General features: G+C 38.3%; 2 protein-coding genes across 9 annotated transcripts in view; one reads left to right on the top strand and one right to left on the bottom strand.

Annotated features, from left to right (window-relative positions):
- Window positions 1-11,867, top strand: part of LOC131319555 (ferredoxin-dependent glutamate synthase, chloroplastic-like) — a 29,279-nt gene extending 17,412 nt beyond the window's left edge. The window contains exons 17-33 of the mRNA XM_058349860.1: window positions 720-816; window positions 2,404-2,519; window positions 2,640-2,837; window positions 2,977-3,087; window positions 3,326-3,565; window positions 3,668-3,766; window positions 5,602-5,697; window positions 5,773-5,970; window positions 6,064-6,138; window positions 7,153-7,281; window positions 7,395-7,493; window positions 8,785-8,927; window positions 9,033-9,126; window positions 9,787-10,025; window positions 10,264-10,342; window positions 10,869-10,952; window positions 11,264-11,867. Of these exons, the coding sequence (XP_058205843.1) occupies window positions 720-816; window positions 2,404-2,519; window positions 2,640-2,837; window positions 2,977-3,087; window positions 3,326-3,565; window positions 3,668-3,766; window positions 5,602-5,697; window positions 5,773-5,970; window positions 6,064-6,138; window positions 7,153-7,281; window positions 7,395-7,493; window positions 8,785-8,927; window positions 9,033-9,126; window positions 9,787-10,025; window positions 10,264-10,342; window positions 10,869-10,952; window positions 11,264-11,425 (2,259 nt within the window). The 3' untranslated portion in view covers window positions 11,426-11,867. The remainder of the gene's footprint in view (window positions 1-719; window positions 817-2,403; window positions 2,520-2,639; window positions 2,838-2,976; window positions 3,088-3,325; window positions 3,566-3,667; window positions 3,767-5,601; window positions 5,698-5,772; window positions 5,971-6,063; window positions 6,139-7,152; window positions 7,282-7,394; window positions 7,494-8,784; window positions 8,928-9,032; window positions 9,127-9,786; window positions 10,026-10,263; window positions 10,343-10,868; window positions 10,953-11,263) is intronic.
- Window positions 11,868-12,182: 315 nt separating this feature from the next.
- On the bottom strand, window positions 12,183-19,462 carry LOC131319556 (peroxisome biogenesis factor 10). 8 transcript variants are annotated; one of them, XM_058349862.1, is made up of 11 exons: window positions 19,106-19,443; window positions 18,941-18,972; window positions 17,575-17,664; window positions 17,121-17,215; window positions 16,798-17,008; window positions 15,712-15,781; window positions 15,532-15,610; window positions 14,555-14,688; window positions 14,343-14,437; window positions 13,420-13,511; window positions 12,183-12,867 (listed from the first exon to the last, which is right to left on the bottom strand). In XM_058349862.1, coding segments are annotated over exons 1-11 (1,116 nt in total). In that variant the 5' UTR covers window positions 19,323-19,443; the 3' UTR covers window positions 12,183-12,866. The 8 variants fall into 8 exon arrangements, with proteins under 8 accessions (XP_058205845.1, XP_058205848.1, XP_058205851.1 ...); XM_058349861.1 differs by lacking the exon at window positions 12,183-12,867 and adding an exon at window positions 12,881-13,288 and having other exon boundaries at window positions 19,106-19,462; XM_058349865.1 differs by lacking the exon at window positions 13,420-13,511.
- Window positions 19,463-26,197: the final 6,735 nt, after the last annotated feature.

Here is a 26,197-nt window from a genome sequence, read left to right as displayed (position 1 = left end):
CATGAGACGTGTCTTGTGATTCTAGCTTTTTGGTTTAGTTCATCTGCACTTCCTTTCTTAAGAACATGAGACGTGTCTTGTGATTAGAATCTTTAAGTCTGAAAGACTGAACTCATCCAATCAGACTGAGCTAGGAGTTTTCTGTGATCTATTATTCTTCTAAACATATGGTTGACCGAGTTCTTCTCATCTTCTCTTGGAAATATGATTTTTTTTTTTCCGTCCTATATTCATTTATTTGCCTCAGCAAAATATATTTGTTGGGCAGTTGTGTCGAAGGAACAAAAAATTCTGTTCATTTCCATCCATCAAAACAGTTGTATTGCTTTTTATTCCTAGGGGACCAAACAAAACACGTGACACACTCGAACACTGGCTAAATTAACACAATCCAACTGATAAGTTATTAAGTTGTGTCTTGGCAAGAATTTAGTGTGCATTTATTGGAGGTATATATAATTCGAACAAGAAATTTACAAGTTAAAAACGGAATAGAGGACTAACAATAAGGTATAAAGGGGGTATTAATAAGCCATGTGGGCTCGCTGTAACTAGTTTTTTTCCTCGAAATGTAGCTGGGTGCTCTGGTTCTCTATGCTTGGGTTATGGTTTCCTCACTTTTTCTAGGTTTCTGAGTTCTATAAGCAGTTGAATAGTATTGAATATAGCTATTGTGCCCTCCATTAAGTATAGGTTTGTGAAATCCTTATATCTTTCAGCTGGCAAGGGAGACACTATCATTTTGGGTGAAGGCTTTTTCTGAGGATACAGCTAAAAGGCTAGAAAATTTTGGTTTTATACAATTCAGACCAGGAGGTAACCTTTTGTCATTGAGCTTCTTTATGTTTTCAGCATATGCATGGTTATATTTTTGTTCATTACTTGTGCTTTTCGGGCACTGTCACGTAGTTGAAACTATAGGACAAACAGGTTGGGTAAGGGTTGAGACACTATCAAAATCCAAGCAAAGATTGAGGGCTTCATCTCTATACTAATCTTAGTTATTTTAACTGGTGGAGTACAGCTGAAACATTTCTTGGGTAGAAAATAGTGTAATTGATAACATTAGTCAACTTAGATAAGTTGTTAAGAGGGAAGTTGCCTTTATTCTATAGTCCCATCACTTGTGGCTTGGGTCTCCTCTATTGGCGGGCTAAACACGTGCAAATATTTTAATTATGAGGCAGGCCGTGCGATTTATGTCTGTGGACTATGACCAACTGCTAGCTGTTGAGTTCGTGGAGAAATTATGTCATTTAGAGTTGTGAGGTGTCAATATTTTCTAAAATGGGGATGATGGGATTTTCTAAAGTATTTGACGTCTAGCGTCCCTGCTTTTTTCTCAATTCCACTAATATAAGGTTAGATATCCTAACTATGTTCACAATAGCTAGTAAAAGGGAGAAGAACACTCACCTTGTGAAGAGTCCTAAGTAATATGAAGTATGTAAGCGCGAGGGCACCCTCACTTAAATAGCTAGTTTTTGGGGTTGAGTTCTATCCAAGATCACATAGCACACCTAATTCTAATTATCTATAGAGAATACAGTAGAAGATCCTCCCACTACTGACAATGGCTGAAATTGCATACTCAAATCAGGCTTCTATTGTTGAAGGCCTAATAGTGACATACTTTTTCCGATGATGCAGTCTGTTGAGAATATAAATAATAATGTTGATACTCTCCCCAAAAACTTAAGCTTTTAGATGAGTTGGTGGTTAACAATCTAATATGGTATCAGAGCTAGCAATAAATCCTGTTTTAGTATCTCACCGCTTACCTAATGATTAAAATTTACACGTGGTTAGCCCTCTTTTGGGGAGAGCCTGGCTACACGTGAGTGGGCGTGTTGGTAGTTAACAATCTGATATGGATGTTAAGGAAATAGAGTCCCACATTGTTTGGGAGTGGAATGGGTGATCCCTTAATAACATTCAGAACTTCTCCATTCATTTCCAATTGGTCTTGAGATGGATATAAAGTTTCCACATGGTATCAGAGCTGGGCTCATTCCACCCTGCATTTAAAAAATTCATAATCCACACCCACGATGACAAACCAGCAAAAAGGCTGCACGATGATAGACCTAAAAAGAGGCTACACGTGATAAACCTCAAACGTGGCTGCATGTGAGTGGGGATGTTAAGGAAATAGAGTCCCACATTGCTTGGGAGTGAAATGGGTGATCACTTGATAACATTTGGGATCTTTCCACTCATTGCAAATTGGTCTTGAGATGGATATAAAATTTCCACACAGTTCATGCATGATATTGCCCTGTCTCACTACATTTTCTCCACAGGATGATTTGATAACTATAAATGTTTGCAGCTTGGTCCTTTCTTCCATGTCAAATGATGCTGACTCTCTCTCTCTCTCTCTCTCTCTCTCTCTCTGAAAAGGGGAATATCACGGAAACAATCCAGAGATGTCAAAACTGCTTCACAAAGCTGTTCGCCAAAAGAGTGAAAGTGCTTATTCAGTGTATCAGCAACATTTGGCTAACCGACCTGTGAATGTTAGTTGCTGATGTGATGTCCTGTTATTTCTTGATCTTTTCCATTGTTTTCTTAGATTATGTGAAACCAATGTCTTGAAGACATGCTCAAGTCAACTTCTCTTGTTCTTTTCTACTTAGGTTCTTCGTGATCTTCTTGAGTTTAAAAGTGATCGATCCCCAATTCCAGTTGGAAAGGTTGAATCTGCTTTGTCTATTGTCCAACGGTTCTGTACTGGTGGAATGTCGCTAGGAGCTATTTCTAGGGAAACTCACGAAGCAATTGCTATCGCAATGAATAGATTGGGTGGAAAATCTAATTCAGGAGAAGGTGGTGAGGTAATCTGCTTAGTGCACGATCATTTTCAGTCTGGTTTCCCTTCGATTGAATTTGATGAGTTCATTTTTGTCCATTCTTAGATCCATTCTGTCTTAGTTGTTTGCGCAAGTATCAAATGCATGTCGTTTTCAAATCCAGGACCCAGTTCGATGGAGCCCCCTTACCGATGTTGTTGATGGCTACTCTCCAACACTGCCTCATCTGAAAGGTCTTCAAAATGGGGATACTGCTACAAGTGCTATCAAGCAGGTCAATAGTGGTTAATCCTCTCTTTCAAACAATTTAGTTAAGGATTCTTGGATCGATATTGTTAGCATTTAGTTACAGTGCTTACGTCGGTGGCTCAGTGCCTTTGCAATCTCATATGAGATTTGCTATAAAGTAATGGTCTTTGTCACAGTAAATTGTCTTATGGAGAATTGGCAGGTGTATAATCTCATGCCATGTGCAAGCATCCTTAACAAAAAAATTGTTGCATATCTCTCAGGTTGCTTCTGGACGTTTTGGTGTCACTCCAACATTCTTGGTCAATGCCGATCAATTAGAGATCAAAATAGCCCAGGGTGCAAAGCCTGGTGAAGGGGGTCAATTGCCAGGAAAAAAAGTTAGCGCATATATTGCAAGACTAAGAAATTCTAAGCCAGGTGTTCCGCTTATATCTCCACCTCCCCACCATGATATCTATTCTATCGAGGATCTTGCCCAACTGATTTTCGACCTCCATCAGGTAAATTATGATCTTCTTTGATCTTCTCTTAATCTTAATCGTAATCTTACATGATTCTAGATTCATGATAGTAATGATATCTAATTTCTAATCAATTGACAGGTAAACCCTAAGGCCAAGGTATCGGTAAAGCTTGTTGCTGAAGCTGGAATAGGTACTGTTGCTTCTGGGGTTGCAAAGGGTAATGCCGATGTCATACAGGTATTACAAGTGACTGGTATTTACACTTGTTGGGATGATATTTCCATATGTTTTCCTTTTGCGTGCTCTTATCAGTTTAGTAAATTAGGGGGTTTCTGGCTGATTGCCCGACATGGTTTTCAAGAAAGCCCGCTACTGTTACGTCGGGTTATAGTGGTGTGAGACTGGATTTCACATGCGTAACGGCTGCAACGGTAACATTATGCCCGTAACAGGCCGTTACAATCATTACATAACAGTGGGCATAAGGTTGCAATAAGTATTTGAGCTTGTATGTCATTCGTTGTACTTTTGTTACGTGTACAACTTGAAAATATTTGTTATGCCATTTTAGGTCTGAGTGGGGTTCTTTTTTCAAATATTTATCTTTCTTTGAGTTGCTATGATTAGAGTTTCAAATGTTTTCTGTCAGTAGTCAATTATTGATTTTACTGTCAATTATAGATAAAGATTACTCTGTAATGTTAACTTTTTATGGGCATTCATTGCGTGGTGTTGTTTCAAACTCACATGTCACACATGTTGAATAAACAATAAACAAAATCTGCCCAAAATCATGTTAAATCCGAGCAAATGTGATTTTAGAGGGAATATGGGTGCATAGTAAGTTTCTGTGAGGTTGTGGGGGTAAAGAACAAAAATCACTGCTTCAGTCGTAGCCAAAGTTGGTACAGCAGTTACATGCTGAACTATATCACCACTAGGTATACAGGGACCACAACTGCTTTTTGAAACCGTTTGTGTGGGTGTGCATCCTCTCGGGCGGAACCCTATAGGCCCATTGGCAGGCCATTTAGCCCCATTGGAAGTTATCTTTCTATAATGGAGAGTTTTTATGTCTCTCTCTTGCTGACATGACAGCAATTTAGAGATACACTCAGATACAGACCACAGCATGAACAGAGCCCAAACTGAAAAATTCCACTTCTGTAAATTAGTTATCTGCAGAAGGTTTCTTTGAAGCCTAAAAAGTTGTGCAAATAGTGATAAGATGTGATGAAGTTCTACATTGTCTATCAACCTGCCAAAACGTACTTAGTTTTTCTGGGATGGATGCTGGCTAGTGTAAAGAAAATTTAAGTATGTATCTGTACTGTGCTCGAACTATAAGCATTCTTAGCCTGCACTACCTCTTTGACCCTAACAATCACAGTTTTTTTTGGGTAAGTGAGACATTTTATACCAACCAAAACCAAGAGTACAAATAGAATACAACCTAGCAAAACAATGCAAAGCAACAAAGAAACTACCAACTGAAGGACCACACCCAAAACCAACAAGAGGATCAAGCATCCTATGGGGAAGATTCTGTCGGGCTACACAGCCAATGGTTTTCCTGGGAACTAGGGACTTGTTTCCAAGAGCTTACTCTGTATCTCACACTAACAATCAATAGTGTGTAGCATCTTAAACTTCGTTACTTAAGTATATTTTGGTGATCTTTTAAGGTAATTCAACTACATGGATACTTTGGTCTTAAGATTTTATGGAATAATACAACGTTAAGGGCCAACTTATCTGCTCAAGTTTGATACAAAACAAAACCATTGGATACACTTTGGGAAATTGTGCTTTGACCATTTTTTCTTTCTTTGGAAGGTTACTTTCAGTTTTTCCTTTTTTAACTCGAAAATGAGTTTGGAACTTCAGAGCACAAAGTTTTTGTTTTATTCATACCGTATCATCTAGATGATTACTGAAAATGGCATCTGCCATAAAAGAATGTCTTGTAAAACCAAGGTTTATTTCTCATTTCTTAGGTATTAGGGTTTCATGCGATACGATAAAATATAATCATCGTGGCAGCTGACCAGTATATGTACCCTGGCTTGCAGATATCAGGGCACGACGGGGGAACTGGAGCCAGCCCTATAAGTTCCATTAAGCATGCTGGTGGTCCCTGGGAACTCGGACTTACAGAGTCACACCAGGTTTGTTCACAATTAAAGTACTATGGATTCTTCCTAGAAATTCTACCAGGAATATTCAAGTTCGTATTGTGACAGACACTCCTTCAAAATGGACTGAGAGAGAGGGTCATCCTACGAGTTGACGGAGGCTTCAAAAGTGGGATTGATGTCCTAATGGCTGCTGCAATGGGTGCTGATGAGTATGGTTTTGGTTCTGTAGCAATGATTGCTACTGGTTGTGTTATGGCTCGGATCTGTCATACAAATAATTGTCCTGTTGGTGTTGCCAGTCAGGTAATTCGGTTTACAACAAGTTCAAGTTCCTCTGCCATTTTCTCACATGCATTGATTTGTTGGTGTTTTTCTATCTCTTACTATATATTTCAGAGGGAAGAATTACGAGCTCGTTTCCCTGGTGTGCCTGGTGATCTTGTCAACTTCTTTCTATATGTCGCTGAAGAGGTAATCTACACGCCTGGCTCTCCAAGGTTTGATGGATTTAGTGCGTCATGCATAGACTCTCCAGCTTTCTAGAGGCGCCATCATGTAGCTCCACGACGATTTCTGGCTTACTAAATTTTCTCATCTCTCTCTCATGCACGTACTCAATTAGCACTCCAAATCTTGGGGTTCTTGGTAGTGGAGATTTGAAACAATAAAACAGAGGGTGGTTGTAGGTTATAGCAGTGATGGTGCAGTGTTTGATCATTGGTAGGTTGTGGGTGTTGGTGTTACACAGAAGAATTCAACGCCAAAAGTTCGCTATTAAAGTGATGGTTTCCTCAAGCTTATATATGGCATTCTCCCATTATGCTCACACGTAGGCAATGTGGGACATCGGTTCATACCATGTCTCATGCACAGCGTGCTGCGTGCTCATGGTAGCACTTGTTGCGTGTAGGTCATGGACATGCACCCTACCCATCCCCGGATGTTCCAGCTGATATCATTTAATCGGACTTGGATATAACTCAACTCTAAAAGCTAGCTATAAAAGTGAGGATGCCCCGTAGCTTATATAGTTGGCATATTGCACATTGTCATACCAAGGCAATAGGGAAATTTGCTTCACAGTGAGCTGGTTGTGGATGTTCGGCATCAAACTTGGGAATTGGGGATGAGATGTGTGGGTTTGTTTGGCATAAGTTACAAGCATAACAACATAAGATCGTATTTTTTCCCTGACAACTCTGACTAACAGGTCAATGTTACTTCAGAAACTATAAAGCGAGTCACTGCAGTTGTTGGAAACCTCAAGCATGGTCAATTTAATTTAAGGATAGGTCATTTCTTTGATCTCCTTGAAAATGCATGAATAAAAGACTGGATTGGTGATGATGTTTGGATTAGCTAGCGACCTGGTCTTTAATGCCGGATCATGTTCTTTCGTCTGCATAATTGGATATCTTTAGTTGCCTTCCTTTCACTCTACATGCAGTAACGGTCAATAATGTTATCTTTTTTCCTTTTGGTCAGGTAAGGGGTATCTTGGCGCAACTAGGCTACGAGAAGTTGGATGATATAATTGGCCGAACGGATCTACTAAGACCTCGAGATATATCATTGATGAAAACACAACATCTTGATCTCGGTTATATTCTTTCTGTATGTATTGGAACATCTAATCGTGTTTCCGTATTCCCTTTTCCCTATCATAGTAAAATTGATTTGTTCTAGACTTGGTTCTGAAATAAAATACACCTTCTAACTTTATACAGAATGTTGGGTTGCCAAAGTGGAGCAGTACGAAAATTAGACTTCAGGATGTTCATAGCAATGGCCCTGTTTTAGATGATGTCTTACTCTCAGATCCCGAGGTAAACTTTGATGACTATCGTATGTATCTGTTTGCAACATTATCGTTCTCAATTTGTTGAAATCCAAATGTTTATGTTGGAATGCCTAATGATAAGTCTTTCGGACTGTTTTTCTACATATTTTTCTTTTCTTACAGAAGTTATTGGTTGGTAAATTTAGCCCTTTCCTTTAGAAAAGTTCACGACATGACTCTGCAAGTTTTTAGCATCAACAAAGTTTTTTAAGCTGAAAAGTTGTGGGTTCTTGATTTACCTAGTCTGCTACGTGGTATGGTAGGGCCTAGGTGAATGCACAGAGTTGAGTTTCAGTTCTATTCTTTCTCCATAGAGAATTTAAACTGTCATGTCTTTTTTCTAGGAATATACATTTCACATTCTCATTTCAAAACTAAACTACTTGGTACTAATCCAACCTAGGAAGCACATCTGTGGATAGGTGTTAAGGATTCGATACGCACACGGCGATGCTACTAAACTTGAACAAGTAGGTTGCGGGACATGCTTATAAAGAATATTCCTCGCACTACTCTTCTATACGTGAGAAAACAATTAGAAAGCAAGATACACTCATTGCGGTGCTAATATCAAACATCCAGCGGAGGCAAAACCATAAGCAAGCTCATAAATGTTCCTATTAAGCATAATAACTGCAACTTATGTCAATTTTAATTTGACCGTCGTTTGTTGATATCACTGGCGGAGACGAGAGAAAACCCTCGATATATTCTGGTTGCTGATGTTGCTTTGCCTCGATTCTAAAACTGAGGAAGACGAACAATGGAATCAATCAATGAGGATACAAAGCATAGGTGAAAGTGAATCCGAGACAATATAGATTTCTTATTTTGTTTATCCTAAATTGGGCTGCAGCTTATAATTTTTTCAAAAGAACCTTTCAAATTTACATTGGTGAAAACCCTCTTGAAATTACTCTAGTAGGCCTGAAATATCAAAATACTAATCTACAATATCAATTTTCGACAACATAGCGAATGGAGAGATCTTCAATTATTGCATAACAATAAGGGATTCAAAATCTATACAAACTCTTCTCTCTCTCTCTCTCTCTCTCTCTCTCTCTCTCTCTCTCTCTCTCTCTCTCTCTCTCTCTCACTTGCTATTATGTTTGTACAAAAAACCAGGGCAAGATAGCTTGATGTGTAAATCCTCGCTAGTGATTGCAAGTATTGGAAGCGTCTTTCTGGAATATAAATGAGTTTTGTCCTCTTTGATTTCTACTCTCTATCAGACATATTCCATAGTCTTGAGTAGTGCTTCATTGTCTGTGCAGATATCTGATGCAATTGAGAATGAGAAAGTGGTCAGTAAAAGTATAAAGATATACAATGTGGACCGTGCTGTTTGTGGTCGTATAGCTGGTGTAGTTGCAAAGAAGTATGGTGACACTGGTTTTGCTGGGCAGCTAAATATAACGTAGGTTTTTCCTCCATATAGTATTGTGCATTCAACATACTTTGTCGGTTTACGTTAGCTCAATGGATAGGAGAAAAATAACCAGAAGTTGTTTTCATTCACTAGGTTCATGGGGAGTGCTGGACAATCATTTGGCTGTTTTCTGACACCTGGAATGAACATTCGGCTGGTAGGAGAAGCTAACGACTATGTGGGGAAGGTAGTATTTCTGTGAAGTGGTGCAGCTTGTGAACTCCAAAGTTATTGCCTAAATGAGTAGCTCTTTCCACTTAAGAGATTAAGTTGACACAGTCCTGAACTTGCATTTTTTCAAGTTTATGATTTCACTCGGAAGTTTAGTCTTGTTGAGGCAAATCTGTACTCAGCCGCGGAGCAACTTAATGCTCATGGACCGGCTAGCCTGTCTCAAATTTCTAACATTTTACCCAAGACTTCTAGTTTCTAGCAATTTTTCCCCTTATGAAGTCTTAAGTAGTGCATTTTGAATAAAATATGGTATTTATGGAATTAGTTTTGATTATATTGGCATATAAGTACATTGCATGCTGTAGATTTTTCGGTAGGTATATTGCTGTTATTTTTGGGTAAGAGACAACCTTTTGGCTGTATGTTGCCCCTCCATTACCGAAATCCTGAATACTGATAATACGAAATTAGTCATTAAAAATATAGTTCCGTATAGCAGCTTAATTTGCCTATATTACTTATTAATCTATTGGAAAAGGTAATATAGAGTTGGAACTTTGCAGTAAAGCTGCCTTTTGAATTAAGCACAGTTGAATACTAAATGTTTGAGCATTAATTGCCTTTTCCCTTTCTATTGATTTTATGATGTCTGACCCTACCAGCTGATTTCTAGGGTATGGCTGGCGGGGAATTGATCATATCTCCTGTAGAGAATACTGGGTTTTGCCCTGAGGAAGCCACTATTGTGGGGAACACCTGTTTATATGGTGCAACAGGTGGTCAAGTCTTTGTTAGAGGGAAAGCTGGGGAACGTTTTGCTGTGAGAAACTCTCTTGCCCAAGCTGTAGTGGAAGGTACTGGAGACCATTGTTGTGAGTACATGACCGGAGGTTGTGTGGTTGTGCTTGGAAAGTGAGTATTAGTTTCTACCTTTTCTCTTTCTTTTTTGGTGGACTTGTCCTCCTTTAATTTTTTGTGCTCCTCGCTTGGTTTAATAGCAGTACTTTTCTGCTGCCATTGAACTACGTTCCAAAGATAAAACAAAAGATGTAGACAGTATTCATTCTCCTTGTTTTCCATATTACTTGTTAGATATTGGAGGGATTGCAATTATGCATTAGTGTTATGGTTATTTTGTGAACCTTTTCAGAGTGGGCAGAAATGTTGCTGCTGGTATGACGGGAGGTTTGGTATATATTCTTGATGAAGATGACACTCTTATTCCCAAGGTTCGTTGCAATGAATTTTCTTACTCCAGCAAAACCCAAAAAAATTAAAAAAAAAACTCTCTGAAACAGATGGTACTGCTCGTATTCAATCAGGTTGTTTGGAATCTTACTTTGTTGTTAGTGTATAGTGCTTTGCTTTCTGAAAAGTCTACTCCCTTCGTCTCATGTTCTTTGTTTGTACTCAATTCCATCTTGGGTTGTCCCACAATATTAGTGCTCTTTGAAAAGAATGTTAAGATCTTCGAAAATAACCCGCGTAAATGATTAGAAGTAAATTTAAAAGTAGGATGAAGGGAAAAGCTTGGAAATCAAACCCCACAATCTCAGGAGACGTGTTAAATGCATGCCTTTGAATTCTCACTCTCACAATTACAAAATCCCACTTTCTAAGGGAACATGTATAAAATGCATGTCCCCTAAAAAGATTTGAAGTCCCAAGATCAACCAACAAAGAGAGACGAGTGTGAGTCGCGTGACTATCTTTTAATTTGTGGATAGTCTAATCATTCTTGCATAATTATGCCAGGTAAATAAAGAAATCGTGAAGGTTCAGAGAGTGGTTGCCCCTGTCGGACAAATGCAGCTAAAGAGCCTAATTGAAGAGCATGTTGTAAGTATCCCTAACAAACTGTATGCATGTAAATGTGAAATACGTTTTCTTGACTTGTCAGAGTTGAATTGGCAATAAGATGCATTTTGTCTCTCCTTCCTGATTATTGTTGTAGTAATTTACTTGTCGTTATGTCAACATTTAAGTTTTAATTTCCAAATTATTGATGGTATTATTGTCACTGACAAAATCAGTAATTTTTTTGAGAATCCTTATTGTCTCTTCATTAATATGACCTGCTATGAGTCTATGATGCGTGCAATGCTGCTGCCATAAGCTCTAATGAATTGCTTGGTTTGCTTTTGATGAAGGCAAAAACTGGGAGTAGCAAAGGCTCTTCTATTTTAAAGGAGTGGGACAGATATCTACCTCTATTTTGGCAGTTTGTTCCACCTAGTGAGGAAGACACCCCTGAGGCTTGTGCAGAATTTGAAAAAACAGCTCCTGGGCAGGTGAGTTTCCAGTCTGCTTAGAACAACAATATCGCGTGCCAAAGTATAATCATCAGATGTCAAGGGTAATCATGTAACCACAAAGTTGCAATCCCACTCTTCATCGGATAGAGAGGGTGTGGATTCTATGCTGCAATTCCTTTCTTAAATTGGTTGGAGAGAGAGACCTCAAGCACGTCATTGAAAAGATTGAAGTTTCCCTGGTGCTGCAACTAACAATATATCGATGGTGCGTCAACTGTAAATTCAAAGTCCTCAATCTCAGTAGGCATTTTTTTTTTCACCATATCTTTTTGTTCCTAGTCTCGAATTCGAGACTAAATAGTTGTGTAATTATGTATTATAGTTTTAGTTTACACAAGGGGAATCTTGAATTAGTTGACGGAGGATCGATTCTGGATTACAGAGTCTGAAGTACGGGCCAGTTATTTATTATATATGTTGCTGAAATTTGACTTGTGCATTGAGGGAGCTTTTTTTGTCTTTTCTATTTGTACTTGTAAATGCGAGTGCAATACACGGGTGTATGTGTTCATTTCGTTCATAATTGAGCATCATTAAAAATACTTAAAACCAGTTAAAGTAATATTCTATTTTTTTTCCCAATTAGGGATTATGAGTTCCAAGAAACTTGGTTGTCATCTGTACAAGATCGAACGCCACATTGACAACTATACAAGTAAAGCCTAACCCACAAAAGTCAGAACTCAACTCAAGGAAGAGCGTTGTAATTGGAACAAGTCATCTAAAACATCTGGAAAATCACGTGTCGAACGAATTACGAAGGTTCACTGGAGCTTTTTGCCTAGAGAATTAGAAGATACACGGACCATATATTCATCCATAATTGAGAGGACCACATATGCAATAGACCGATGCTCAAAATTATGAACAAATTGAACGAATACATCCGACATATACAGACGAAGAAAAATAATCAATCTCAGGCTTGACCTAATTAAAAATCTCTTTGACCCCCAAGTTTGAAGTGTGCAAGAGTGACCAAGTAAGAGTCTGGTACCAATTTGTTGATAAAAGCTGACGACCCAACAACTACCATATCTGATCCGGTGCTTTCAACTGACTGATCAGTTCGCAAGAACAAGCCAAGGGGAAAAAGGGAAAGCAACCCACTTTTGGTGAAACTTAAGAGCAATGCTACAAACTAACACACAACTCCGGACAAAACCATTCGATGCGCATGGATCTACATGCACCAAATATGTTTTGTTTCTAGACTTTTTGTAAACTTAATGCCCCAATTGTGAATCATTCCCACAAACCCCCGTCTACATCCACTGAATCCGTTCGAGTGAATGGCACTCCAGCTTTTGTGGAGAGATTGAATCAGTAAATCTGAACCCACCCACCACCAGTGTTGCGGTTAGCAGTTGCTAATTCTGAATTCAAGTGAGAAATCACCAGGATTCAGCTAGTTTGACAACCTCCATTGTTGATTAAATCTGCACAGGAACGGGCAACAGGAACCTTACGGATAGTTGCGTTTTTCCATAGAAGAAATATGTACAAGTATATATGGTTGATGAAGACTAGGCTCACCATGGTATACAATGATCTCAAACCCAATTTCTGGAACAACACCTGCTTTGCTCTACCCATCAGGAAAAAAAAAACCCACCACCGGACAAGCTCTTCATTGTTATACCTAAGGCTATTTCTATGAATGTCCTTGCATGTTAAAAAGTAGGGGACAACCAACATAAATACAACACTACCATTTTCCTTTGTGTTCATTGGGTCTAATCCAACACGATCAAGCACTAGAAATCTGAATGATATAAACAAACTAGACTTGAATGAGTCAGAGGAGAACGGCACAGAGGGCATTCAGGTTTTTCATTGCACCACTCCATAATACAATTCCTACCAAAAAAGAACAATAAATCAGGAGAGAGAGAGAGAGAGAGAGAGAGAGAGAGAGAGAGAGAGAGAGAGAGAGAGAGAGAGAGAGATTTTGTACAAGAGAAGAAACTGAAGGGGTTAAAAGACAATACCAGCAAAATACATGACCACAAGGTGTGGCTGTTGGGTATTGGCGATTGCTAAGGCAAAGCGTACATTTGCCGACTCCGCTTGTTGCATGAGACTAAGCAAAAATATCGTTCAGCAACGGAGTTAAAAGGTTGTAAACCAGTTTGAATTGCTGCACATGATAGATATTCATCTCTCTAAATATTTTCCCTAAATAACTCATCACTGGGAATTAAGATCGATAAGCATGCCCCAACAAGCATGTGAAGTGTGCCTATATGGGGCACATGGAACCTTACTATCTGATTGGGTTATACAAATGCGATCATCACACAAGAAGCCCATACGAAAAAAGAGTAGAATAGGAGAGACCAGAATTCACCCAATACCAATGGTGGTAATTCTATGCACTGATCATCTTTAATCTAACAGTTTGATTATTAGAAGTAAGCCTATATGGTAATTCTATTTTGGAATTTACTGGATCGCAAAATTACAAATAGTTTCCAAATCTAGATGAAGATCATCTATGTGCTCCACAGCGGGTCTGATTTTTCAGTTAGTTACATAAAGAAGAAACATGTACTCCAAGGTGGGTTCATATGATTTCTCCATTGGCTATAGCGAAGACACATATATGAAAGAACACCATCCATAAGATCCCTTTACAAAAATAGAGGCTTCTGAAAAGCACCACCATAGACATGGCCCTGGGGAAGGAGGAATGGCAGATTAAATGAATTTCGATGTCGCAATGTGTCCCATCTTTGTATCCATATCCCCATTAGCTTTGTGATATAACCTAAACAGGGGTTTTGTGGCGATAAAAAATATTTATAAAAGCTGAAAAACAAAAAAGGTGATAAAAACCCCTGAAGATTTAGTGATACTAGAATAACAGTCACAAAAAGGGAATAGCAATTCCTTGATCAAACTGGAAAATCACCTCTGAAGTTGGTTTGGAATCAGAGACCCAACTTCCCATATCAGAGTCCCCAGTTACCAAATTGCCACCTTCATTTAAAACTGGTATGCCTCGCCCTACAAAAACTCACGACCAAAGGAAAAAAATAGTATAGTTGGGTTGGGATATGATAATGTGTGAGAAGGCGAATTCGAAGAATATCTCTATGAGAGCTACAGTTCGAGAATCAGAACCTGCTGAAGCCTGGTATGTCCCTAGGGATGTTTGGTGAACTGAACTAGCAATGGAAGATAAATTGGTACGTCGTAGGCATTCAGCAGCAATGATGCAGAGTTGAATTAAAAGAAAGACCCCCAATATTTGGTATCTGCAGCACAGCACAATTGATTTTAAACATCTGCTCAATAAATCATGATACATGATGAACACAATGTTGGAATCCAGGGTATGATTATGCCATTATGGCACAAAATTAAAAACACAAACTGGTCATATTATCAGCTAAATTGATCATTTTGAACTCAAAAACTGAATTACATGTTCAATTAGTGCTTGGTATGTCCTAAAAACATCAATGGGACAAACACTCAGTACTTGAAATGGGTAGTAGTATGATGGCGTGCTAGATAGCTTGATGTACATTGCTGGGACCATTTCCTAAGCTTTTGGGACTCTATTGATAACTTAACATGGTCTCAGAGCTTTTGGAGAGGTCTTGGCTTCAAGTCTCTCTATTTGCATTTGTTCCCCATTTACATTATGCTTCTTTTCTTTACATTTGTTCGCAATCTGTTTGGATGTTTGCGTCTGCAGGTGCAAGATGGGGTAGTCACTTATAAGGGTACATTTGCTTGCACGTTGTCACAAAAGCCTAGCATCTTATGCACTTTGTCATATATCAGGGTCGTGTGACAAAGTTGACAGATCTTTTTATACATTCTGATAAAGTCAACGCAAGAAGTTCGTATTCATGGATCATTATTTGACAAGTATCTAAAGATCAAACGTTGGATGAAGTCAACAAGCCATTTTATATACACACAAGAATATCCAACCAAGAAGATAGTCTTTATGGACCAGTGATCATTCTTTGATAAGCGTGTCCTAATCAAACCAAAAAGTTAATCTTCATGGACCATTATGACACAAAATTTTCTCTTGAAAATTGTCTCCGTGAAACTACATGTACGATCCCTTTGAAATAAACTACCTTGGTCTTTGGTTCACTTGTTTGCCAATGAACAAGTAACGAATGCCCGCTGCACGTTTTGATATGTGATAATACAGGCCTGCAGAACAATGATACATTGCGCAACCAATTATCCTCCAAAGTTCAATATCAATGTTTTCACTGCAACTAAATATCCATTTAGTAAACCGTAGGGATCACCTTCAAAGTAGAAGAACATAAGGTTGGTGCGAAGAACCACTTGCAAAAATTCACGAGCCAAGGGAAGCATCTGAATTTTCCTCACCATTTAAAAGTTAGCAAGCGAAACCTAAGCTTAGCATGCAGGGAGGGAGGGCACACAAACTAAACCTTAAAGAAAGGCATCCACTCAGTAATGTATTACACATATGTCTTGAAAAGGAAACAAAGATTTAAACAGTGTAAGAATGTTCTTATGTCTGGAGCGGACAGGTATGTTCAACCAGTAGACCAACCAACCAGTCTCTATTCCGGTTCTGTCAAACTCTTTGTTTAAGAGAACCAGGATACTTTACCCAAACTGCCTCAAAATAAGGGTCAAACTGTGATCCAGATGAACCAGTTGCAGTTGCATAAACCCAGCCCGTTTAAACATTAATGTGGACTGAAGCAATGCTGATGCTCGCTACTATTGCTTGCACAAGACTAAAACAAACGAGGCTTTAAGAGAGGACGCAAAAGCTACTGCTTTTGTTTCCCACCCATAGATTGTGAACTACCATTTCTAGGAATCTTTCACTCTTCCTTTGGATGATCCTTCTTCAAACATGACACACATGTATATTACATATTGGGATACCAGATCATATATAACTCCATACCTCTCTTTACAAACACGGCCAACAGTTACAAGATACTCCTTATCATATTACCAGCAACATCTAAATGTTCATTGCAACTCTCTTTCGCAGAAAAATACAACAGAAAACAAAACTTAAGTAGGGGTATACTTTATAGAACTTCATTGATGCTTAAAGATATTATCTACCATGCGAAAAATATTTAAGTTACTTCCATAAATCCAGTAGTAGTATATAGTATATACATTTATTAAGTCATAGTACGATTTTGGTTGACCCGGGATTGAACAGGTGACCTGCCCTCCGGTCACTTCCCAGTTCACTCACTGGTCTAGTTTTCAGAACATTGTCGTCTATTCCACGAATACATGCATAAAATTTCAATTCCGACTACAAGAGTAAAATCGTTCCAAAAAAGAAATTCTAAGGGTAAAGTGAAAAATGTGTAAAAAAAAAAAAGGGTTACCGAGGGCCATGTCCGAGCTGCATATAGCCATAATCCATTAATTTTTAGTTTCCATCTAGACAAAGCTGAAACAGGTGCTTCTGAAGCAGAGGAAGATGTGAGTTCAGCTACTGTAGGTGATTGATCTTGATTTCTCTCGGAAACATTGTCACCATATAGATCATCAGATAGTGAATCCGAGAGGGTAATGCCACGGGAAGCAACTCTAGAACTGTATATGAGATGGATACTAAAATTGTTAAAGCAGAATTGGGGGACAGCTACTTCAATGGAAAACAGTAAGAACTTAAAAAGATGTTAAGCAAGAAAAAGAATAAATTAACCTAATTCTTTCAGCTATGTAAGGAACTGCAGTCTGGTAAACCATGAACAAAGCACGTCTGGCAGGTGTTGGAGGAAGTCCATATGGTCCAGCAACCTGCACAATCAAACAATAGACACGACCGGTACAGTTTTCTGTTATCAATCACCAATATAAGATCAAAAGTTCAGTAGAAATTTCCGTGACACTACCAACAGAAAAATCATAATCAGGTCAAAATGATGTAAACTAGAGACTAGAGATAGATAGCAAACTAAAGCAAGTTTGCGGCTACGGATGATAACGGTTGTTAGTATATGACAATATTTTCCTGAACATAACTGAACACCACATTTCCTTGGACATTATCCTACATTTTTAACCTCCACAGCTAGATCATCTGGTAAAAGCCAAGCAACAGTACGTAGTTTACTTGAAAATCCAGTTAAGGAATGACAAAGGAGAGAGACTATAACCTGAATGATGTCACAATATTCTTCTCCAAGTGTTTGCTGCCCTGAACCAGTTGTAAGTACATAATATAGCATTTGGCCCAGAAGTTTTGTCTGGAAAGAATAAGACATAGGCAAAGTTTGAGAATTGACATCCACTACAGTTTCTAACTTTCTAACATTAGAGAAAATCAGAAAGAAAATCATAAAGGAAGAGACAAATGTCAATAGCATATGGCATCGATGGTTTAGCACATGAACCTTAAGTTTCCGACTGATGAAATAACATGAAAGTATCGTGTCTTTGCTGTCTTCTATACTTTAACATTTCTCATTGCTTTTCTCTGTATTAAATAAATCAAATGCAGCACACCCCTATCTTTTGACTCTCCACATTGACTTATTTGCCATTGGATACTACTCAAGAAAACAATCAACTTTCTGCTTCAGGAGAATAACACAAAAACAACTGTAGTCCAAACCAAATTTAGCGCACGTCATCTAACAGAGAAATCAAGAATTACTGTGTCAAATAACATGTTCTAGCAGCTGATGGCCCAAATCTATCTGTAACGATATATTCACATTCCACAATGGCATTAGTGGTGTAATTTCGGAGCTCGATTAGTGACCATGAATGCTCAATTAACAACCTTGGCAATCTGAATCTCCTTTTACAGGTTGGGCACAGAAATATTCACTGGACAGAGATTCATAAGTCAATGAAACAGAATATTTGACTGCAATCCATCTTGAACAAGTTAAATTTCCCGGACCAAAGACAACCTATCTTGCTGCTAGTAGTGCCTACCCAATAGCGGATTCTTTCTATTTTATTATGCTGATAAACTATGATAACCCCACATCCAGTGGTGGAGAGACAAAGTGGCCCAGATTCGTGTGTATACAACTCTATAGGGATGCATACGTGCCGACCGTGTTGAGTAGTGAGTTTTTCAAGCATGGCTTAAAAACTTAATGAGATTCAAAAACCCTGTTTAAAGCTTTACTCATTTAACATTCGACTCAACTCCAACGAGCTTGTATTGGGCCTATCATGAACTGGGCTCAAGCATCTTGATTTTTCTTAAATTTTTTTTATCCGGTATATAAACTTATCGAGTGAATTACTAACTTGGTTGAAGTTTTGCTCGAATACTCAACTAACTTCAAAACAGCGTTCGAGCTGGGTTTCTTATACATTACAACAAAGCTCCTCAACGAACCTAACAAGAGTCGAGCTTGAGAAGGTTGGTTCGATTACCAGCGCTACCTGTCTACTCCCCTAAATAACTGATGTTAACATTCAAACAACATAAATCTCTAATATTTCACACTCCCCAAGCCTTTTGCTGGAAATTACTGTCTATTTGTTCGGAGAAAAACAAACCTCACTCTGATAGGCAACAGCAACTCGAGTACCTGAAATGGGAAAATAATAATACAACTGAGTCTAATTCATTTGAAGAAAAAACAAAACAAAACAAAACAGATGGATAGAAATAATGAGGAAAAAATTGAAGCCCTAGATAATAAAGGAGGAGTAGGAGGAGACCGAATAAATGGCGAAAGGCGTCGCGACAGGCGTCGTAGACGAAGGAGGCGTACTGGTCGTCCTTCTCGGCTGCTCTCATTATCTCCGGTTGCGCCGCCGTTGGGAACCGCCTAACGCCACCGCCTTGTTGGGCGGATCTGCTGGAACTTGATAGCTCCTCGCTGCTGTTGCCGCTGGCATCGCCTGAGCCTGATGGCTCTTTCCAAACCATCCCCATCTTTGTTCCCAACACTTCTCTCTCTCTCTCTCTCTCTCTCTCTCTCAACTACTGCGAAGTTCTTTCTTTCGGCTTTGTTTGGAGAGAGTGGCTCCTCCGTGAATTAAGTCTTGCTGCGCAATCTCACCCGTCAGCGATATGATATTTGTTTTTAAATTTTGATAGATAATAATTCGTTTTCAATTTGAATTGTTCAAAACATTTTGAACGGACGAAATTATGCTCCGTAAATTTTATTTACCGAAAGCTTCGTAAAATTTTTTTTCTCTTATTTGGAACATGTTAAAAAGAAATGAAAATTAAAAAATATATATCTTCCCTTTATTTGGTTTGGAAAGAAAGTGACTACTCCCTCCCTCCGTCTACCTTTGTTGGTTCATTTTGGGGATTCTAATTTATTGAGAAGGAAAAATAATGTTGCTTGTGTAAGATAATAATTTTTTTGCCTTTCAATAAAAAATTTAGCTCAAAAGTGAGGTTTTAAATATTGATGTAACTACAAAAAAAAAAAGAAGGGCAAGAAAAGAAACTCACTTTATTTTGCACATTGATGTGACTACATGGATATTCTTTGTGAAACTTAAAAAACTCATGTTTGTGAATTAACAAACGCGGACGAGGAAGTTAAAAATAAGAAAACATAGTTATAAGCATAGTACATTTTTCCTTATGTTTCTTCACATTTTTCTCACTTTCTTTTCTTTCCATAAGTTTCAAATAGGTTTCAAGTTTTTGTTCAGAAAAAGGATTACCACAGCTCGAAAATGTTAGGTCAAGTTACATTTGACTTCCTCAACCCTGAATCCATACCAATTTGTATCACAAATTAAGGGTCTGTTTGGAACTTGAGGGGAAAAAATGAAAAAGAAGGAAAAAATTTAAATTTTTTATATCTCATTCTTTGGTTTCTAGAGAAAAAGAAGGAAAAGTTTAAAACACAAGTTTAATTTTCTCTCCAATTTTACCTTAACTTTTCCTCTTATTTTGCTCTATATTATTTTTCCTTCCTATCGCTTTCCATCTCCAAGTTCCAAACCTACATACCCTGAAGGTTCAAAGTTTAACAATTATCATGCTTTGTATTGCAGGTTTTCTCTTCCTCTTTTCTCTCTTAGACTCTCCCCATGGGTGTCCGGCCCATCCCAAGCCCAAAGAATATATGAAATGGTACTAGATAATATTGTTGTAGTGTTTATTCGAAAGGAAAGTGCTTATCCATAATTAGTCGTAGTACTCTCATCAAGAGTGTCAAATGAAGAGATTCCCTCCTACATTGCCCATTCTAAAATGCTCTTCCGAAATCCATTACCAATAAACAGATTGGACAAGATCAACCGTGATTTCGTTTGGGGTTTCACTCCGGATAAGAAAAAACTCCATGTCGCGGGTTTGGATAAAGTGGCAAAACCTAAACACTTGGGAGGGTTAGGGATTCGGCCAGCTGGTTTTGCGAATAAGATAGCCCTTGCCAAGCTGAATTGGAGAGTGGATAGAGAGAACGATTCCTTGTGGGCTAAGGTTCTCAAGAATAATTATGGTGAGTTCACCAGCACTAGACATAGACCTTCTTTCGTTTGGCGTAGCCTAAGAAAAGGTTTTGATTTATATCGGCAGGGTGTTCGGATTTCCGTTAGAGGGGTAGGAACCCTTCCTTCTGGTTTGATAATTGCCCCCTTTCGTAACCATGTTGAAGGACCTCTGAATGTCATCGCTTCTGCCTTGACCGTGGTTCGTTAGGGATGTCTGGTCATACTCTCCAATGGTTCGATGGTTATACTCTCCAATGGCTTGTTTTCTAGTAGTAAGTTTGCTTACCGTTTGTGCGCTAAAGATATCAGTACCCTTTTACTGATTGGAATTAGAATTGGATTTGGAAATGTTCACTCTAATCCTAGGATCTCCAATTTTATTTGGCTCGCTGCACAAGAACATTTGGCGACTAAAAGTATAATTTTTTCCTCGGACATATCATCACTGATGATATCTGCCACCTCTGTCCTGGCGTGAGTTGCGCGACTTAAAATGCTTACCATGTTTTTGCGAGGTTGTCGGAAAGCCATTGATATTTGGCATTCCCTCTCTGTTCCAGATACTATTCCCAATTTTTCACCACTCATGATTCATTCCCCTTTTGGCTCTGATCTAATTAATTGTAAATCCAACATCACCCACACTTCTGGGGTTCCTTGGTCATTCATGTTTCCTTTGCGGGTTGGTCCTTCTGGATTAATCAAAATTATAGTTTTTCGAGAGCCCAATTCGCCAAACCCAGGTCCTATTATCGGCAGGTTATTTAATCTACTCAAATTAGAGTGGGTTGGACCCCTCCTAATCCAGAGAGGTTCATGTTAAACAGTACTGATGGTGCTATTGGAGGTATACATGGGTAAAGCTGCAGCTGGAGGAATTATTCGTGACTGGACCGGCCAGTTTATAAAGAGATTTCAGCGCAACATTGGAGCTGCATCAGTTCTTGCATAAGAATTATGGGGTACAAGGGATTTTTTTACAACTAGGGGAGGAGTTAAAAATCTCGAATTTAGATGTGGAAGTTGTTTAGCTAATATTTCAAGAGAATTGTATTGCCATCCACCTGATGAACAGTTTGATTTCAGATTGCAGAGATTTCCATCAGCGATGCTCAAACATGTTTTTCGTGAAGCCATTTTTTGCACAGATATTTTGGCTAATTAAGGAAGCTCTCACAGCTTGGATGTAGGATTTACCACTAGATTCAATTCTATTCCTGATGTAATTTATGTTCAATTCCGTAATGACTGTGTAGGGGTCCCGTGCCCCAGAAGTTTATAGTAACCAGACCTACTTGTTTTTGACATTCATCTTGTCCCATGAAGGTTCATGTGTCATCATTATGGAGGCAACAAATTAATTAGGATATTTGAATTCGTGAAAGAATGAGATCTAATATCATTGCTATGATCTCCCCTGCATTAAAACGAAATCCTCGCTTGGGAAGCGATTCTTTTTTTTCCCCTCTTCCCCTTCTTTGCTTCAATTCTTTGTTGTTGTTTGGCTTCGCGGTTTTTTGGTCTTTTTCGCAATCCTCTAGTTTCGGTCTGCTGTAAGGATAGTGGTAGACCTGGTATTTGTAGTTATTTTAGGGTTTATTGTGGTTGGTGACGAATCGTTCAGTTAAGTAGGGAAAACATGCGAATTGGAATGCATCACCCCCCAAGTGACACTCTGGTTTGCTTTTTCTATCTCGCCCTGTATTAATAAGTTAAGTTCTTTGGCGATTTCGTAAATCATTTTATGGAGAACATCTTCTTGCTTTCTCTCTCTCGTTTGATCTGAAATCGGTTGTGGAAGTGGTGGGTTTAGTTTTATGTTTGACGGTTCTTCAATTATTCTACATTTCTTGATTCAATGTACATGACTCGTCTTTGTTCATTTTTTTTTGCAGCGGCAGCTTTGGTGCTCATCATTTTACTTCCCTTTTATTGTGATGGTTTCTTTTGGATGCTAACTCTTTCGAGATTTTGTAACATAACACCTTTTTTGTCTTTCCTCTACTTTTAACTGTTTTCGCTACGTTTTCGTTGTCGTGGTTTTGGTGATTTGGTTAGCTTTATTTTAGCAGGAATGGTCATTCTATTGGATAATCTTGTTGAGTGAAATCTTATTAGGTGTAGAAAGCTCACAAAAGTTATGTCTCAGCTACAATATTATGTTTGTGCGAGAGGTGCAATAGTATTATTCATCTCTAAAATCACGATATCAAATTATTACACATATTTTTTTCATCGAAAAGATGAACGCTAAATGAAGGCACGATCTTGGCCTCTTCATGAATCGGAGGGTAGAAAAAGATGTGCTCGTTCACACGAATTAGAAGAATCTCGTGCTGATGTGTGCGGAATGAGTAACAAGAGTTCAAGTGATTTGCATTTTTCGACTCCTTTGGATTAGCTCAGAGAACAAGTACTTGAAGATGCGTGGTTCCTCCAAATTTGAGGTACATCCACGGACTGAAGTCCGATTCCGCTATCAACTTATCAATAAAAGTTCACAAATGGGTTTACAAAGAGATTCAAGAATCTCACAAACACCCTAAGGTGTATCCCACAAATTACAACCAAAGAGAGGAAAGACCTCACCAAATTTGATGAACAAAATCCTTCAACACAGCTGGAAATGAGAGCCCAAAAACAGCGAGCAAAACCAGTGCCAAATGTTAGAAAGTTTGATATATATTGTTGAGCCCATTTCCTAACAGCTTAATTTTTTGGGCAACTGACAACTTAACATAGTATCAGAGCTCAAGTTGCAAAAGCTCTAGCTTCTCTCTATTTGCATTTGGTCTCTGTTTGCATTATGTTCCTCCCGTTTGTATTCTATCGTAATATGTATCGATGTTTTGTATATTCACGTGCAAGACTGGGTGCACATGAGAGAGGATGTTTTTTTTTGATCCGCGAGAGAGGATGTTAGAAAGCTTATATATATACTGTTGGGTCCATTTTCTAACAGTTTTTTTTTTTTCCTTTTTGATCCACATTTTCTAACAGCTTAAACTTTCGAGACAACTGGCAACTTAACAATATCGTGAATATGCTGTAGGTTAGAGCAAACGAATGGCTGCACTCAGGCTTCCACCTTCTCCACCGTTTCCCCCTAGAACACAAAGCACACACTTGCACTCCCACGTTTTTCTTTTCCTGGTACTGGTTCTATTTGTTGAAGTGTAAGATTAATTTATGTGGGGTTTGCTTGTGGTTTAGGTGAGAGACGAAGAGAGTTGAGGAGTAAATGGGAGCGTTTGAGAGCTGTGAAGGTGGTCTCCATATTCAGAGATCCAAAATAAATTTGGAGACCAAATCTCTAAAAAAGAACAATGAATATCTCCAAAATTATATCAAAAAGCGAGAAAAGATGAGAAAATTACAAAATCTCTTTTTAATATGTCACATTCATTTTCTATTTTCAAGGAATAAAGATGAGTTGAAGATTCTGTAAGTAATGTCGGAAGTCAAGATCTAATTCTCTCTATCATCCCAAGAGAACTTTTGAAGCCTTTTGAATTTGATGAAGATACATCGAAAGTTTGAGTTGAAGATTTCAATGGAATCCAAAGGAAATGAAATTTGTGGTAAATGGCCACAAACACCCCGCCGGAAACAAAGTAAAAAGTACACTCGTAATGGGGCACTACGGTAATAGAATTTTACATAATTTCGATTTATGGCATGGCCGGGAAGAAAGACATGTGAAAAAGGTGGAGACATGCACATACAATCAAGAAATCAATAATACATTCGAAGATATATAAGGACCAAGATATGTGCGTTGAAAAAAGTGGGATAAGCAAAATCGACCAAATTACCCTTGTTATACAAAGGTGGAGGCCCTCCAATTGAAGGGCTCAATTGAATATTTCAGACCTAAAGTGGCGAGCGTTTCAATCGCGGAAGTGCTTCTTTTACATGGGCGGATATACTCCTAATTATTTTAAAACAAGGGTAATCAAAACAAAATATAGTTGCATTATTGTAGTTGATCAAATTAAAAAGTGCTAGGGCACCCCTATTAAAGAACCAAAATAGAACCTATGATTATCAATTTTGCAAACTGCTATAGAATATTGATTGTTAAAGGTACATTAATGTTATAAGAGAGATTAGAAGTGGAGATAGCCCACAGGTTTGGGCCAAAATTCAATTCATACCCCGGATTTCAAAACATTGAGAAATTGATAGCAAGGTCGAATGGTTCTGCCATCCACTGAAAAAATCATGTTCAAAATGGACCCAATACAGCTGGAAACCACATAAAAAAGTTAAGGTTGGGCCCTTCATTACTGATTGATGTTCGTTCTTTGGCCAAACTAATGTGTTGGGATGTGACAAAAGACAAGCTTGGGCAAAATTATCTCACCGGAGAACTTTTCATATCATAGTAATGGTGAATCTTGTTGATATTCCTTTTCCATAGATACTCTACGTGTGGTAAATGCTTTGGTTGAAATGAATAATTGAGATCCATCAAATAACATCATTTATATTGCATATAAATTTTTTATCAATTAAAAGATGTTATCAATTTTTTTATTCAGTTAGAATGCAATGCAATGAGGGAGAAAAAAATTAGGACAGATGGATCATGAGCTTGTTGGAATGAAAAGAATAGAAGATAATAGACTTGTTGAAATGAGCCTTTCTATAGAAAGTAATTAATTACTAGCTACCACTGAGGGGTTGGTTTAGCGGTGGAAATTCAGACTGGGTTGAACAAGGCCCGAGTTCAAATTCCTGTACCTCTATTGGGGCAAAACTTACTCTTAACATTAACCACACATGGTGAGATTTTTACTTCAGTCCCAACGTACGTAATTGTGGTGAGATTTCCTACAGAGAGTGGTGTGTGATGGAACAATACTCTCTAGCGGAAGTGTTGTGTACCATTAATTTCTACTCATTTTTTTTTTTTTGGCAACAAAAAATAAAACTAGCTAAATAAAAATGAAGAAGCAAAAATGAAAGTGGGGGGAAGTTTCTCTCAATGCTCTTTTTTTCCAATGCTCCAGTACTAGCTATCCTGTGATCCACATGAAAAAAACAATTGGCAGTCTATCTTTTGTAAGTAATGTCGGGAGTCAAGACAACTTTTGAAGCCTTTTGATGAAACCTGGAAAGTTTGAGCTAAAGATGTCAAATGGAATCCAAAGGCATTCAATTCGCGGAAAATGACCGCAAACCCCCAAAAAACAAAGTAAAAAGCACACTCATAATGGAGCACTTCGGTCATAGAACCTCACATTTCAATCGATGACATGGGAAGAAAGACGCGTGAAAAAAGCAGAGACACTACAATTAAGAAATCAAGAATGCACTCGAAGATATGTAAGGACCAAGATA

Source organism: Rhododendron vialii, chromosome 3a (genome assembly GCF_030253575.1).
Source record: "Rhododendron vialii isolate Sample 1 chromosome 3a, ASM3025357v1".
NCBI lineage: Eukaryota > Viridiplantae > Streptophyta > Magnoliopsida > Ericales > Ericaceae > Rhododendron > Rhododendron vialii.
The sequence above is the reverse complement of the archived record's forward strand: the minus strand, read 5'-3'. Positions and strand labels throughout refer to the sequence as shown.

Excerpts from the sequence above, each read along its gene's own strand:
- LOC131319556 (XM_058349861.1), bottom strand. The coding sequence starts at position 19,322 with ATGGGGATGGTTTGGAAAGAGCCATCAGGCTCAGGCGATGCCAGCGGC. Across the intron at positions 13,512-14,342 it reads ATTCCAAACCAACTTCAGAG|TCTCATGCAACAAGCGGAGT; the intron begins GTGATTTTCCAG and ends ATTTTTGCTTAG. Across the intron at positions 13,289-13,419 it reads TGTGGTCATGTATTTTGCTG|GAATTGTATTATGGAGTGGT; the intron begins GTATTGTCTTTT and ends CTTTTTTGGTAG.